This window comes from Pieris brassicae, chromosome 12 (assembly GCF_905147105.1).
Source record: "Pieris brassicae chromosome 12, ilPieBrab1.1, whole genome shotgun sequence".
Taxonomy (NCBI): Eukaryota; Metazoa; Arthropoda; class Insecta; order Lepidoptera; family Pieridae; genus Pieris; species Pieris brassicae.
In genome coordinates, this window is record NC_059676.1 from 8,197,643 (window position 1) to 8,214,099 (window position 16,457).

Here is a 16,457-nt window from a genome sequence, read left to right on the forward strand (position 1 = left end):
TGGCACGTTAAACATTGGTTAGTTGTATTCTTGGTCGCTATTTATACCATATAAACCTAATTTAACAGTTATAATAAAAACTAGCAATAAAATTGAGATTCCATTTAGGTATCAGTTCAAATTTCGATAACCTCCATATGATATCTAGAGAATAATAATACCTTTAGATTCGATGTATCAATTTTAAGCGGCGTATCTACTACGCGCACCTGCTCTGCGAGCCCATGAATGATTGCGACGAGAAAACGTTCCGTCCAAATTTTTTAAGTATATCAACTAAGCTGGCCTGGCGCACGTAGCAACTGTTCCAGTGTTTGACCATTCATCAAGCCAGTGTACGAGCAGCAACAGCTTTTCAGCAAATAAAACGAAAAGTGATGGATGAAAGAGCTGTACCTACTAAAAAAGAATGCAGTATGGAGTGATACTTATAAGAGATATGCTGTTGGAAGTGGTTGAAGACACGATATAAAAACTTCACAATTATGTTGACAGATTTTTAACACATGCGAAACTTGATAGAGCCAAAGGTCAAAATAATAGACACCCAGTTTCGCAAAGCTATTACAGTGAAAATAACTTTCATTCAAAGTTATTTTTGATATAAATCTGTCCTTTTGAGTTTATCAGTTTTACAATATGTATAATAATTACTAGAGCCAGTGATTGCACTTTTGATATTCTCAATTTTTCTCTTCTATACGATGACAGGAGCAGTTCTTTTTTTTTCGTTAACTCCGGCACCATTACTACTGATTTCTCTCTAAGCTAAGTATTAAGATACGAAGAACTTTTGGTATTCCACAGTAGTTCTTTTTACCATACAGTTGAATACAACAATACAAAAAATCATAAATTTTCGGCAACTTTGGTGCGTTGCGATCCCAATATGGATACATATTTATATCAAAAAGGATGCTCCGAAATTGCCCTATGAACTAACAATAAAGTTCAACTTATCACGCTCTGGGTCTTGGAATGATAGGGAAATTGCTGGTGAAGAATGGTTTCGCATGTATATGAGAAGCAATCCTAAACTCTCTGTACAAGAAACAAAAAATATAATTTCGCCGGAAGCAGTACGACCTCTACCAAAAGCTCCTCCAAGAAAATTTACAAATAGAAGACGAAAACCTAGGAAATCTACAATCTTCACAGATACACCTGAAAAAAATAGATTGAAACATATCTAAGCTAATCAAGTAAAGAAAATATATGGGGGGGAAACTAACACAAATGCTGGGAACCGGAAAAACAGAAGACGCAAAGTGCATAGTCCTCATCAGAAGAGGAGTGCTACTGTATTTCACCATATAGAAAGGCAGGCAGAGGGAAAAATGAAGACCTACAATTATAACACAGAATATAAAATGAGGGCCTGAGTAGTGAATTCTTAATTATGTTTGCCACAGTTGCGATTCCGATGGATATTTATTAAATAATTTTATTACTTAGTGTTTTTGGTCGATAGATATATGATCTTTAATTTAATCAATTTCTGTCATCGATTGTACAAATATACGTAGTTTCGTTGCAACAGCAAACGACATTAGCAAAAATGTTTCGTCGACTATACCTTACCTTTTGAATTATTTAGATCCATCCACTCTTATAACATTATTGTTGAAGATTCAACGATAGAAGTAATTTTACTTACGCTGTCTCGAGTCCAAAGTCTGCTCAGTAGGACTTCTGTATGTCAAAAACATTAGAAGTGCTATTCAGTGCAAAGTCAAAACCAATTTTGTTATACGGGAAACAATATTTTTCCATTGAATTTTGCTTCTCCATTAGAATCTTAAAAAAGATGTTGCTAAATTCAGAAGCACAGCTTACGCACTGTGTTGCTAATAAAAATGCGTAAAATAAAAAGCAATTTATTTCAAAATCACTAAATCTAAGGAATATTATTTTAATTCATAAGCATTTGGTATTTTCTAATAGGTAATATAGATAAATTCATAAACGTAACTAAAGTATAACAATAACTTTTGTTTAATTAAGTATATCTATAATAAGGAGACATTCAATTGCGAATTTTAGTAGGGTAGAAACTATATTTTTAATCTGACTCTATTGTGTGGATTCACTAAAAAAGGAGAAGTCTTTGACAATACTAAAGGATTTATAACTACGTAGTTTGGTCCAGAAAACTTAATTGACTTAAGTTATACACGATAAAATGATGCAAAAATTTGTCCAGACATGTAAATAAAATTAATAGAAATCGTAAATAACTAATGTTCTAAGCACAATTTAATTGTAATTATACAATAATAATATCTCGAAATATAACAAAATAATCATAGTATTTTAAATCATATTTTTTTTTATAAACAGGATATACAAATCGTTTTGTCTCCAATACATTGTGTAACACAGAATACATTTCTAATTCCAGTTAATGCCGAATTTAACGTGACAATTGCTTAGAATATCTTAACAATACAAATAATAGCCATAATTAGTATTAAGACATATCCAGCGATGTTTATTTCGTGAATTTCATTATCAATTAATGTAACAATACTAGGCAATCGTTAGACATTATCTTTTATAATTTTTGGTGAATACTTTACAGAAATTTATATTAAATTTGAATCACTTATACTTATAAGCACCGTTATAGTTTATCAATTATCAATGCATTTCTCACTTATTGTAAAATATTGAAATAACGTCCGATTTCTATATTTGAGATACGAGTGATAACTATTACAATCCGTTGGTATTTTGTAATTCGAATAGTTATAAATGGAATACAGTAGAACCTCGAACTCAAACATCAAGGGAATCGTCAAAGAACGTTATAGTTTTCGACTTATGAAGGATTTTAAGTGAGTGGTTATTACTACGTATACTCTAAAATTATTTTGTTACAATAATGGCGAATTTTTTCGATATTTGTCTGCGAATTATAGACGTAATAAGTTTTAAATTAACGAGTACGAGTTCAAGAGAGAAAATATGTACCAAAACGTCTTGCAGGGACAGGACGGGGAACTTAATTCTTTATTTCGAGTTTTGGACTATTTCTACTTAAACAGATAGAGAATAAGATAATATAGATATAGAAATTAGGCGTTAGTCAAGCACAGATTACATTTCAGTTCATTCATTAAGTCAATTCATTGAAAAGTGCTTTTACTTCACGATTCGTTATTTTTTATTTGTTTCTAGTATCAGGACGACTTCAACGCTTTTTGACTAACAATAATTACATTATTTTTTTGTATTATATTTGTTCTGTTGTACATAAATCCCCCCTATAACACGGTAGACCCGCAACGCGTCTTTTTTAGCTAAAAACTAAGAACACAAAACATATATATATTTAGTTTAATTTTATAATTGAAACAGGTGCAAAGGTACGCAAAACTAATAATGGACCTGACTAATAATTTTAAATTTCACACTACAGAAATATAACTTGTGAAATCTCCGCATTATATGGGGGACGGAAATTGCGTTATACGAAAAAGCGTTAGAGATTTTTAGAGATACATTTCTTGTAAATATCTAAATAAATCGATCTTAATATTGACTCAAAACACTGGTATAAGATGCCTTGGTGTGTTTTGAAGGGGCTCGTCAAGTATTAAAAGCGCGTTGAACAAGAAAAACATGGCGGCTGCAGAAGCAAGGTGCCACAGATCATGTGTGTCGAACACGCGCATCGCGTCACACATGGCGTTGTGTTGGCGGGACTGAGCTGGCGTTTGCTGAAGATAATTTACATACATTTATATTTTTGCTTACAATTTTTAAATAATTCGGTTCTATGCGAAACAATCCACGCACGCCATCTTGTAGGAACTACCCGAGGCCTTAGTGGGTATTGCTTACCCAGTCTCTAATTAGCAAAGATTTCAATGTGGCTCGAGTACCACATACCCCTGCCAATTTCGGGAACATGCGCAAAGGCCAATTGAAAATTTATAAGTGAAACAAACGCAAAAATGACCGTATTTTATGCTTCATTTAAGGGTTACGGAAATTAAATTAAAATGTGATATGAAATATTAATATAATCAACCGATGTAAAATATTCATATTGACTGAATTCAACACAGTGAAAACAAGGGTTCTCACTTTTGGAATAAGAAAAAAACGAAAAAGGTAAAGCGCAATTAATCAACTATGGGGAATAATCAGAGCTAATTAGAAGTTCATACAAACCATAAAGAAAAATATAGAATGAACCACACTCACCGACCACTTAGTCCTGGAACTCAGAAATAGATATGCGGCAACACCCCATACTATATGCGCAAGGGCAAGCCATAACCACGCAGCAGCCGGTATTTGCTCCCTATGCACTATCTTCATGACTACGTAGCTGACGTTATATAAGATCGTATTTCCCATTAATATGGCCAAAAGGTGTCGGGCAAAATCTTTATTGTGTTCGTAGAGGCTGCAAATTAAAATGTTATTTTAAAAATGCGGGTAGGTTAAATATTATTGTATAATCATACTACCGACACACGTTGTCCTGCATGATATTTGAAGCGATTAAGATATTGAACAAGGTATAAAAGTACCAACTGCAGCTGCTGCCATCCAGGGCGGGGGCGCCCAAACGCATACAAAAAACAATCATTCAAATCGGTCCAGCCGTTTAAGAGGACTTCAGTGACATACACACGTAAATTAGAATTATATATATATATAAAGATTTAAATCATAATCATCATCTGCTTGGGTTATTGATTATTTGAAAAGTGCATCGCTTAATGAGTGAACCTTTAATACTACTAGTTCCAAGGTTCGATATCTAGTTAAATATTAATTTACACTGTCATGTTTTAAATGGGTTGTAGGAATCCATTATTTGGAAACTGCTTGCTATAAGCACTGTTGTTTAAATAGTACATTGCATCCAATATATACTATATTAGTAGAAGTCGAAGTAAGAAGTAGACATGGGGAGAAATGGGCTGTGCCAAAAATTAATCTGGGACTGTTTAGGAATTTTTCTAAACCTTTTGTATGGCCCTTAAGGTTTACAATAATTTACCAAAATAATTAAAAGATATTCCGACTAGAGTCTTTAAAAATCGACTTGGTATATTGGAAAAAAAATATAATTCAATCATTACTTGCGTGAGACTGTAGTTGATATAAATTCAATAACATATGATATGATATGTACGATACAAATAATATAATAATTGACCAATTCATATGACTAATAATGTAAAATGTAAAACTCATTTAAAGACAAATTTGGGCGCAAATTATTATTATTATAACGTTGCGTTTACTAAATGCCGTCTCCGACTCTATAGTCATCTTTATATTATTATATTGTTCATCTTATATATTTTATTTTTCATTTCGACATTATCTTTTTGGTTTAGTACTGTGATTGAAGCTTTTGGTAATAAATAAATTAATAACATGGGATAATCTCACCCATAAGAAGCAAGAGCAATGTTTGCCATATTAGCAATTACAAGCAAAACTGCGCGCGCTGTGTAGTTAGGTTTGAAGGCCAGCCAGCCATGTTGGCGCATACTACACCACGCACGGGGCAATATTCCTCGCTCTGTAATATAAAAATCCTATTATTGCCGTGTTAAAAATAAATCAATGGCGCTACAACCCTTTTAGGTCTGGGCCTCAGATTCTGTATCTGTTTCATGATCATTTGTTAATCTAATAGGCAAATAGGTGATCAGCCTTCTGTGCCTGACGCACGCAGTCGACTTTTTGGGTCTAAGGCAAGCCGGTTTCATCACGATGTTTTTCTTTACTGTTCGAGCTATTGTTAGATGCGCATATAGAAGGAAATCCATTAGTGCACAGCCGGGGATCGAACCTACGACCTCAGGGATGAGAGTCGCATGCTGAAGCCACTAGGCCCTATTAATTTAAGCGTAAGATACTCTACAAACGCGCAATTAACACTTGTGAAGGCAAATATCGTGAGGTTTCCTCATGTCTCAATCGCGCTGGGCTGATCTACTTGTCTATATAATAAAAATGATCTAAGAAACAAATACCACCGTACGCCAAGACAGAGTTGTAGCGCCACTGGATTATTATTATTATTAATATACGATGTGTTCTGGAATAAATTGATGTTTCCTTTCGTACCTGCAATAACAATTGTCAAATTTGATTGATTGACGTTTTACGGGTTTTAGGGCTATAACTCTAATAATGTGATGCATATCATTCTTAGCCATAACTTTCGACGTCAGGAGGATTTTCTTTATAAAAAAAAAACAATATTTTCCATCATTCCACGTATACACTTGCAACTTTTGGATAGATAACATTTTATTATTCATAAATACAATACGTTACTAACAATAAAATATTCTAAACATAGCGTCTGCATGTAATAACTGCAATAAATACATACCCATTTTAAACCGCCCAACATAGTATATCTTGAATGTGAACACGAAACATATAGCGAGATGCATTATTGTGAAACTGACCCAAAAGTACACGCTGGGATACATTATCCCGAAGAATCCTGAAAAAAAGCCTTCTAAAGTGCCAAATATCTATAAAAGCTTTCGTATCCAAATTGTAACAACATGGTCACTTAAAAGGTTAATTATACACAATAAATAAACATATTTTTTTTATGTAATAGCAGGCAAACGGGCAAGAGGCTCACCTGATGTATAGCGATACCGCCGCCCATGGACACTCACATTGCCAGAAGGCTCGCAAGTGCGTTGCCGGTCTTTCAAGAATTGGTACGCTCTTTTTTTGAAGGACCCTAAGTCGAATTGGTTCGGAAATACTTCAGTGGGCAGCTGGTTCCATATAGGAGTGGTACGCGGGAAAAACTGCTTTGCGAAACGCTCAGTTGTGTGGACGTCGAGGTAATACGGATGGTATTTTGTATTTTGCCTTGACGTCCGATAATGACATATAAAAAATACACAATTATTTAACTCATATGACATCAAGAGAGGTTATTGACAAAATAATAGTATATTTATTGAATGCTTTTTGTGACTTAAGTATTTTTTGTATATTATAGCAATCGGGCAGGAGGATCCGCCGCCGCCCATGGCCACTCTCAGTGACATATTCTGTCGTTGACTTTATTGGAGATATTATTAAGCTCTAGAACTCATTCATTATTTCACACGATTAAAGCCGGGATTGTAAAAATCTTTCTCTTTCACTCTTCTTCAAATTTAACCACGAAGTCATTTCAGTTTGAGGGTTAATATAGCACAAATAACATGAGCTGAGTATAATCCAAATGAGTTAAGTAGATCCCAGAGATAAGCCCCTGCCACCTTACAAACTATACGTGTTTATAACATTGATCACCTTTTTCTTTTTTTTATAGAACAGTGGGCAAACGGGCAGGAGGCTCACCTGATGTTAAGTGATACCGCCGCCCATGGACACTCTCAATGCCAGAAGACTCGCAAGTTGTCGGCCTTTCAAGAATTGGTACGCTCTTTTCTTGAAGGACCCTAAGTCGAATTGGTTCGTAAATACTTCAGTGGGCAGCTGGTTCCATGTAGCGGTGATGCGCGGCTTCTGTGTATGCTCTCAAATAACACTCGCTGGAACGGTGAAGGATAACACGTGTGCCTTGGACCCCAAAAGTCGAGGGCGTGTGGCACATAAGGCTGATCAACTACTCGTCGTTCAGAAAATGTTCACGAAACAGATACGGTCATAGCTAGCTTTAAGGTTGTTGTGTATGTTGATTGTAAAAATAATATATTTTTTAGATTTAGTATTATGCTAATTACACTATCTATATCTTAAAAGACTGCCTAAAAGTCCTGTCAATAAGGATGTCTATCCATTAAACTGGCCTTTTATTATACATAATTTTAATATTAAAACTTACCGATAGCCATAAGTAGCGCTAGCAACATAAATGTAGCGTGCGCAGACGCATTGACATCGGGATGTCGCGATTGGTATAGTTTCACTATACACAACACAGCTATTACGTACATGAATGACGAGTCTGTAAAAAACAGTTAAATATACTTATTAATCCTTTTATTAAATCAATAAACGTGCAAACACATAAGTTGAATGGACTTTATTGAATTAAAAATAAGGTTGTTTTTGATTTTCCCGTAAACAAATATACCAACGCTCAGCTGGAGGCAGACAAGTTACACTCACCGAATTGAAAGTTCATCTTATTAGGACACAGATGGTAGCAGGCTGATAGAAGACCTTCCATGGCCAACGCTAGACCCATGGAGTAGAACAGTCCCAGGTGCTGGGGTATACCTAACTCCTGAAATAAAATATGTTTCAGGGAGGCTCATATCGAGATAGAGAGCATGTAAGCACCTAAAAGAAATTCCAACAAACAAGTTCTTTTGTTTAAAGTATTTATATTTAGACGAGAACTAGCGATATGTATCCCGTAGGTCGAATCCGATTGAATTGGACTTACAGGAGTTAAAGTCCGCTCTTAATTATGATTCTGAATTACTTTTACGGCTTAAGTTAATAGATCACATTCGACACATCAAAATTCAATAGCATATTTATTGTATAATTTCAGACGATAATTGTACTAATAAACCTAATAAACGAATTTCTATTCTAAGTTCATAAGAGTCGTTACAATGTCTCCTAAGAAGAAGAAGAAAGTTGATAAGTCAAATGCAATGGTTACTTGTGAAAGAATAACATAAACCATTGTGATATAAAAATAACTAAATATTCGGTAGTGTGCTTATCAACAAAAATACTAGCGTTGTTAAATGTCTATCAGATAGATAATTTGTATTGTAAGGCCAATAAATAATTTTAAATAACTATTAGAATTTCAAATTTGGAGTTTAAAGGGTTATTTTTAATTTTTAAAAAGTTATCAATAAGACATACAAATGTGTCAGCCCCATGTTCGATAGACCTTTGCTAGACCTAGAAGCTTTGGAACGTACCTGACTCTCCCCAAACTTGACATGTCTGCATCTCGCTTGCACCATAAATGCTATTCCCAAAATGATGTAGCCGATATTTGAATAGACGTGGTTGAAATCTGCTAAGGGGCCTATTGGATGTGCGCAAAGGTAGTTATAGTAGCAAACATCCTGATCGCCTGTTTGGAACACCATCTAAAAAACATAGTTCTAAGATTGTCTTTTGTTAACATAGCTTTTACACATTGAAAGAAAACACTTTTTTTACCGGATTGAAGCTATTTGTGTTATTATAAACTTATAATCACCGTGACCACGCACGCTGTAAAGCACACGAGACGTCGGAAAAAATTAAATTATGTAAAATAATTATACGTTTATAATAATACATAGCTTCAATCCAGTAAAAAAAAGTGTTTTCTTTCAATAGTTCTAAGATGTTATAAAGCTAGTGCATGCCAATATTAAATCTCTAAAATAAGTAAATCATCTATGTATATAAAAATTAGAACCAATTTTGTAACAAAGTATTATTCATCAAAGATTCGAGACTAAACGTAAATGTCAAAAACGTCTGACATTAGACATACGGAAGTCGTACTTAAGAAATTATTAATTAAGAAAAAACGCAAACAGAACTGATAAAACAGCTGTCAACATACACCTTACTTGATTCGTCAACTGTCATTAAAAGCATTTTGCATACATTACGTAGTCAGACCCCTATACCATAGAAATAGTGACGAATGGAACCCCGAGTGCTAGTTCTAGGTCTGGACATATCAAGCAAAGGACTTAAGACTAAAATCTTACCCTTATTAGTCATTGGACGCGTTAATGACTTACACAACGTTTAGAAGTATAACGTTATAAAGAGGAAAGCTAAAACTAAAATTGTCCAGCGAAGACTGGCTATATATATATATATATATATATATGGCTGGCTATATATGTACAATTAAATAAATTCTAACAAAGAAAAGGGTATTTATATATAAGTATATTTATATACTTACTCTTTGGTATGTGAACAAAAGTTGTACAACTGGTAAAGCGTAAACGACCGCAACGGTTAAAGCACTCCAGAAATATCTAAAAAAAATTTAAACAACCATAAAAGACCCAAGTATGTTGGCTTCAGTGTGCAACTCTGATCGCCGAGATCGTAGGTTCCAACCCGGCTGTGCACGAATGATATTTTGACGAAAAATATTTTAACATAAAAGTCCCTATTTAAATAAAAATAAATGGTGTGACAACTGACTTCGAGAAGTTTGACGTTACGGAAATAAATTAAAATAATCAACTCCTATGATAGCAGGGCTGTCACGGTTCTATTGCACTTAATTTTTTCTTGATTAAATTCATTCCAGCAACACTATGTTATCCCAATAACTCGGAACCTAAATACGAGATAAATTTCATCTTCATATTATTTTTATTTCATGGTAATATTAATATAAGGTAAACTGCATTGTTACACCTAAAAACAAACCATTAAGACGTATCACCTCGACGTCCAACAGTCCTCAACTAAGCGAAGACAGTGTTTGCGTACCAAAGTATTTCAAAACCAATTCGTCTAATCCACAGAAAAGAGCGAGCATTCTTGCAATGTGCGTTTCCATGTTCGGCGGTGTTTTATCACTTAACATAACGTGAGCCACCGTTTAATCTACGTTTAAAATACAATATCAGCGAGTAACTTACCTATTAGACTTCCTACTATGCGTGTTGTGACGACTCAAACCAGCGACATTAAGTGGCATGGGAAGCGATTTTATTATAACATCATCCTCCGACTCGGTGTCCGAAACTATAATTTGACCATTAATATAAATACTTTTTACTGATGCCGTGCATCTTTATACCGTCATATGTTAAATGGAAAATACTAGTTTAACTTAACATCCTTTTGTAGTGTGTAATAAAGTTTTTCTTTTATTCCCTATGCAATTGTGCTTCAAGAAAACCGATACAATCGTGAACCACTAAACCCATAAGAATTTGTATGTATGAAAACGATTTTTATAACATTACAAATCGTAATGTTATAAAAATCGTTTAGCGTTAGTAGGTCACGCCTGTCGAAAAGTTATTTTGTCTCTGATCCAACATAGATAAGTGTCAACTGTCATTTATGAAATATCAACATCCGTCTGTCAAGTGACTTACAATGCGCAGCGCAAGGACCTGCACCTCGGTAAGTTTTAAAGATTCGTTCGGAGGCTCTGTACTCTAAAGTATATAAATCTATATAATAAACAAATCTGTTTCATAAATTTATGAATAACATCATACCATTAATATTTTTGACCATGGGTTCAGCTTCAGCACTCTCCCGAGACGTAGATGGCACCACCGATTCTTCAATTAAAATGAGCTCTGAAAATTTAATAATTATTGTAAAATAAATAAATTGTCACTAGTTACGTAAAATATTGATTTACCTTCATGTCGGCAGGTAAGCAAGTTCCCAAGCGGCGCAAGCGCAGTCACCAGTAAAATCAATGCTAGAGATGCCAATGCTCCCATTAGAAAATCACTTGTTGACGCTGCTTCCACTACCTTTAATCTGTATAAAAAAATGCATTAAAAGTGACCAGGCTGTATAATATTTTTAGAATTCCAGCAAAATATGGTCGCAATACATTTAACACATAATAAGTTGAGAACAAAATTCTAAAAAACGAATATATTTTTTTCTAATACATTTTTGGTCTTTTGCCCACTTAAACTAACATGACGTGGCGGTACTAACCGACAGTGCCAACTATGACCCTCGTATGTCTAAATTAAAAATTCCACTGAATCTTACCTGAAGTCTATACACCACCAAAAACTTAAACCATCAAGGTCTCTACCCATTACACCGTATTATACCATGACCGTCCTATGAACGTGTCAGGCACGGAAAATAATACGACACAGTCTACCTTGCCCACTGAACGGACCGACGGCGTTTTGTACCCGTATGTAACGCGTACGATGTCCTTACGTAGTTGATCGGCATCCGTCATTCTCATGTGCATATCAGACTCTAGCGGACGTGTGCTTTCATGTCACTATGGCTATTAGAAGAACCGCTAGACAATTGGCAATGATTGCCATAATATTGGATGCAGAAGAAGAACGTACAACAAAAACTCGACGCTACTGGATTCACGATTCCATAAAAGAACGAAAAGCCAAAGGGGAATATTGGACATACGCGGCTAGAACCCGTCGGCTCACCGGCTACCCGCCTGCGCACAGTGGTTTGGCAACATCGCGTGTCATGCATGGAGCGGAAAAATATTCTCATTGAGAATAGTTGCCGCTCCGAGCATGACACGCGACGGTGTTGGTTGGTGACGCGACGGTGTTGGTTGGTGACGGAACGGTCTGGTGAGCATAGTCCCATACTTTTCATACAAAGAATATTTTTTTGCCTGACACGTTTATAGCACGGTCATGGTATAATACCGTGTAATGGGTAGAGACCTTTAACTTAAAAATACAATTAATAAATTGCAGATGCTTGTAATTTACACGCTGATTGCACTTATAAACATACCTAAATGTTTTGGACCTGCCGTTAGGACGAAACAGAGTGACATCGTCTGTCTCACTCACACCCGTACATTCCTCGTCGCTCTCTTTTACTATGACAACTACATAAAAACCTTTCGGGAACATTGATTGCTGAAAATATTAAATGCGTGTTAAATTTAAAAAAAAAGTGTATTTTGCGCGTTTTGCTTAATGTTTTTTTTTTAATTGCGTATCGTTTACATCTTTACAGCCACAAAACATTCACATTCTAAATTCAAATAACTTCTAATTCTAAAAAAATAAAAGATATATTAAGCGACCTCGTTTACTGGGAGCTTTGGAAGAGTTTGCATAGATATAAAAAATACTACTTACGGTAACAGTAATTCCTCCACGAGTCGTCATTGTAAAGTGATATCCTTGATACATTACATCCTTTTCGTTGTCAAATACTGGACACTGACAAAAAAATGTTTTTTTTTTTTAATATTACCTACTTTACCCTTTATAAATTAAATATTATACGTGAAATCTAATATTTAATGTTACAGAATACCTTTGTATTGGCACCTTTTGTGAAATGCTCTAAACAACAAATTATAAAAATAAACAAATACAAAGTATAATTCGTGTGAGCATATTAAATTGTATGAATGATGGTTACCATCATATAAAACTATTCCAGCTATGGGTATCTAGATAGATATCTCATGCCTCCGCTTTAGCCCTGTCAAGTAAGTCAAACAACGAATAGAAAAAAAACAGATCCATAAACTAGATTTAACTTTCGAGTGTCAAAAGACACCAAGATCCAAAATTTGATTCGTGTCTGAAATCACTTGTCTGCTGTCAAAATATTAAACTTCAATCAGAAAATTCGACAGCTCCTTAAATTTGACTTTCGGGCCTAATTTCACTGATTCAGTCTCAAAATAAGACACTCGTATATCAAAATCCGATACACTTATGACGTCCGGATCTTCAAATTTAACCGTTTCTGAATATTACCTTAGAACCGCTAAATTTGACTTAAGCAAAACACAAACGATATATAGAAAATTTTATCAAACTAGCTTTTTAACAATATCAGGTGAATTTTTTTTTAAATAAAAAGATTATATATATCAATCCAATCTTACCGAGTTATTTTGTATGGATATTACAGCACAAACATCCTCTTCAGACTCTATGGTCAGTAACACACTCTTTGGTATTGTGTAGTTAAACCTGTTGATACAAGAATTTTCTATAAGTAACTATTCCAAACCTGCTGACCATAGACCATAGCAAAACTGACATATATACAAATAGCAATACAGCCCTTGGTCTGATCAGAATTCTGTATCGGTATCTATAACTGGGTTTGTATACTAACTTTGGTAAAAATCCTTTATATAATTTATTTGTCATGTTCCAGGGATCTCTGTCAAATGAGAAATAGTAGTATTTCGGTGTACTTGGAGTCAAATTTAACGGGACTTCCTGAAAAGAAATTGATATATATATTATATCAATGATATTTTATTAAAAAAATATTTTTTGTGTGTCAATTCTAAGGGGCACTGTAACATGCATGTATTTTAAACACTATATTTTTTAGTATCTGTGACCTGTGTTTTGTTTTTTCATCCTAGAGAGAAATTAGAACCACTCATGGCCATGTGTAATACTTTTTCAGAAGACCAATAGGTCTTCGCCAAAACTTGTAATACAGAGTCACTTTACCATAAAGTGAGTATTTTTTTTCACAACAAAAGTTTATGATTTGAGAAAATTTTATATCATATAACTTAATATTAACTTTAATACACCGAATAAACAATCATAAATAGCATGTCTAACGCAAGGACTCATCAGTACCAATCTAGTGGATATTATGAAAAAGATACAGAAAGTAGATTTTTCGAATTTTAATAAGAATTACTAAAAAAAGTTTTTTTTATAAAAACGTAAAATAACTCTGCAGGGGTACAGCTGAAGGGCCTCCCGTAGAACAATTTTCGAACCTATAGTTGCGTTTGATCCACGACTTTTTGGCCTTTAAATCAGTGAGTGAAATAAAAAGATAAGTACTTTAGTAATATCAGTGCATGAAGACTAGAGAAGAGAAGAGATTAGGAAGAAGATTAAACTAGCAACAAAGTGTACCTTATTCATTTCCAAATAGAAATCTTTAACACGTCGTAATTTTATTTTGACATTGATTGGTTGCGAGCTAGATGTTGCTAATGTCAATGTCGGACGACTCTGTGATGTTATATCTGAAACAATAATGTCTTCAAAAGAAAGTAATTTAAAATATTCATAAGGTTATATTAAATATATCAAGTCCTTCCAATAGACATACTTGTCTTGGTTTCATTAATACTCTTACTTTAGTAAAGTTATATGTGCTTGTTTCATTACCAATCTTTCTTCAATACTGGCATAATAAACCAATTTGATGTCAAGACCCAATATATTTTGTGGTATCTAATCATAATATATTTAAAATAGTTTAGTTTAGAGGGACCAACTCAGCTAATTTAAAGTATTATTAGGAAAGACCTTAAATCATGTTAAGCTACAGTAAATTCTTACTTGGCCCAGCATCGTGTGGGCATAGAGTTCTTGCTATGTCGTCAAATTGTAGCTCTCTATGATTTGTTGTCACTGTCAGTGGTAATTCCCATGATGAGATACCTAAAACATAATCATAGAAGTTGATCAATTCTGAAGATAATAACCCTAAGCTATAGATTTATTTACTAAAAATAAATGTATATGCCTATACCTTACAGGCCTTACAAGGATTACTTACTTTTCTGTTGAGCAGCAGTGACAAAAAGTGGATTGTCTCCTTTGATTGAATCATTTGTACCAACGTGTACCCTTGTAGGATAACCTGTCCATAATTCATCATCCTAGAAAAAAAATATACTTCATTTTGCAGGGTTTACAAACAATACTTTGATACATTATGTGTATGGAAAACTTCTGTTAAGGCTTTCAATAACTGTTCCACTAACATTACTATGTTCGAATCTCTCTTGAAAATGTCCTTAAAGTAATGCAGTACTTGCCTCATAGAAGTCAAGTATTTGTGTTGTTGTGTTGATGACAGAGAGATCAATTATTTTATCATAACTATATCTGTAAAAATGTAAAAACCAAAATAATTAATCACAATCCATATTTAAATAATCAATGTGTTATTTCTTTAATATGTGAGCACTGGTTGAACCCACATTTAAAAAAATAGCAATGTGTCTAGTAATTTAAATATTAACTTTACATCTAGTGGTACTATTGCATTATAGATGAGTACATACATACATTATTCGTCATTAATTGGCTTAGTTGTTTTAGGTTCATTTTAAAAATAGGTATAAATTAAAATAATGCAAAGATTATACAAATTCTACAAATATATTACTTTCATGCACAATAAAATATACATAGTAGTAACTTACGTATTATAAACAAATATTTTTTGTGTACCATTATCATAGGTTTCTACTTTACCAACTACGGATCCTAAAATTGGATGTAGAACAATACTTATTAGCAAGAATCTTGACATTTTAAACAATTATTTTAACTTAACATATTCATTATAAATTCATATTTGTTGACTTTTTCTATATAATGGATTACGATTTAAAACGTATTTTTGTGATTTCCATCACAGAATACAAACAAGACTCAAAGAATTTAACTTTCAGGATTAGCCCACAGATCTACTTTTTAAGACTTTTCTACCTGTTGTGTAACCCATATAATGTTTTTATTTGAACGTTTTAGTAAAATGTAAAACTTTAACGTACGTTTACCTAACGCATAATTTTAACAAATTAAACAATTTCGACAAACGAAAGTCATATAGCGCGCCATGTCTCGTTCTTGAATCTAATTCTTAGTTACAATGAGATAGAGTCAATATGATAGAGATATGATAAATAGTCATAAAAAATATGTTTCCTTAATTATTAGATTATTTATCGAAAGGTTAGTTTTTTTTATACTAAGCTTAGTCTAAAAAATTAAACAATTAAGAGT

The 16,457-nt window shown here is 33.6% G+C and overlaps 1 protein-coding gene across 3 annotated transcripts; it reads right to left on the reverse strand.

Moving 5' to 3' along the window:
• Positions 1-1,911: 1,911 nt before the first annotated feature.
• On the reverse strand, positions 1,912-16,100 carry LOC123717185 (SID1 transmembrane family member 1-like). Of its 3 annotated transcripts, XM_045673061.1 has the most exons (20): positions 15,872-16,099; positions 15,482-15,551; positions 15,220-15,322; positions 15,000-15,101; positions 14,568-14,680; positions 13,795-13,901; positions 13,559-13,646; positions 12,795-12,878; positions 12,442-12,569; positions 11,336-11,460; positions 11,187-11,270; positions 10,596-10,701; positions 9,902-9,977; positions 8,907-9,080; positions 8,131-8,248; positions 7,844-7,966; positions 6,374-6,490; positions 5,419-5,551; positions 4,213-4,417; positions 1,912-3,722 (listed from the first exon to the last, which is right to left on the reverse strand). In XM_045673061.1, the coding sequence occupies exons 1-20, from the start codon at positions 15,979-15,981 to the stop codon at positions 3,546-3,548; spliced, it is 2,343 nt and encodes a 780-aa protein (XP_045529017.1). In that variant the 5' UTR covers positions 15,982-16,099; the 3' UTR covers positions 1,912-3,545. The 3 variants fall into 3 exon arrangements, with proteins under 3 accessions (XP_045529017.1, XP_045529019.1, XP_045529018.1); XM_045673063.1 differs by lacking the exons at positions 1,912-3,722; positions 5,419-5,551 and having other exon boundaries at positions 4,231-4,417; XM_045673062.1 differs by lacking the exons at positions 1,912-3,722; positions 4,213-4,417; positions 5,419-5,551 and adding an exon at positions 5,852-6,102 and having other exon boundaries at positions 15,872-16,100.
• Positions 16,101-16,457: the final 357 nt, after the last annotated feature.

What these genes read in the sequence shown, in the direction of transcription:
- LOC123717185 (XM_045673061.1), bottom strand. Translation starts at nt 15,981, where the DNA reads ATGTCAAGATTCTTGCTAATAAGTATTGTTCTACATCCAATTTTAGGA. An exon ending in TATAAAGGATTTTTACCAAA is followed by an intron (nt 13,647 to 13,794) that starts GTTAGTATACAA and finishes TTGTATCAACAG; the next exon opens with GTTTAACTACACAATACCAA. An exon ending in CATGGTCAAAAATATTAATG is followed by an intron (nt 10,702 to 11,186) that starts GTATGATGTTAT and finishes GTCAAATTATAG; the next exon opens with TTTCGGACACCGAGTCGGAG.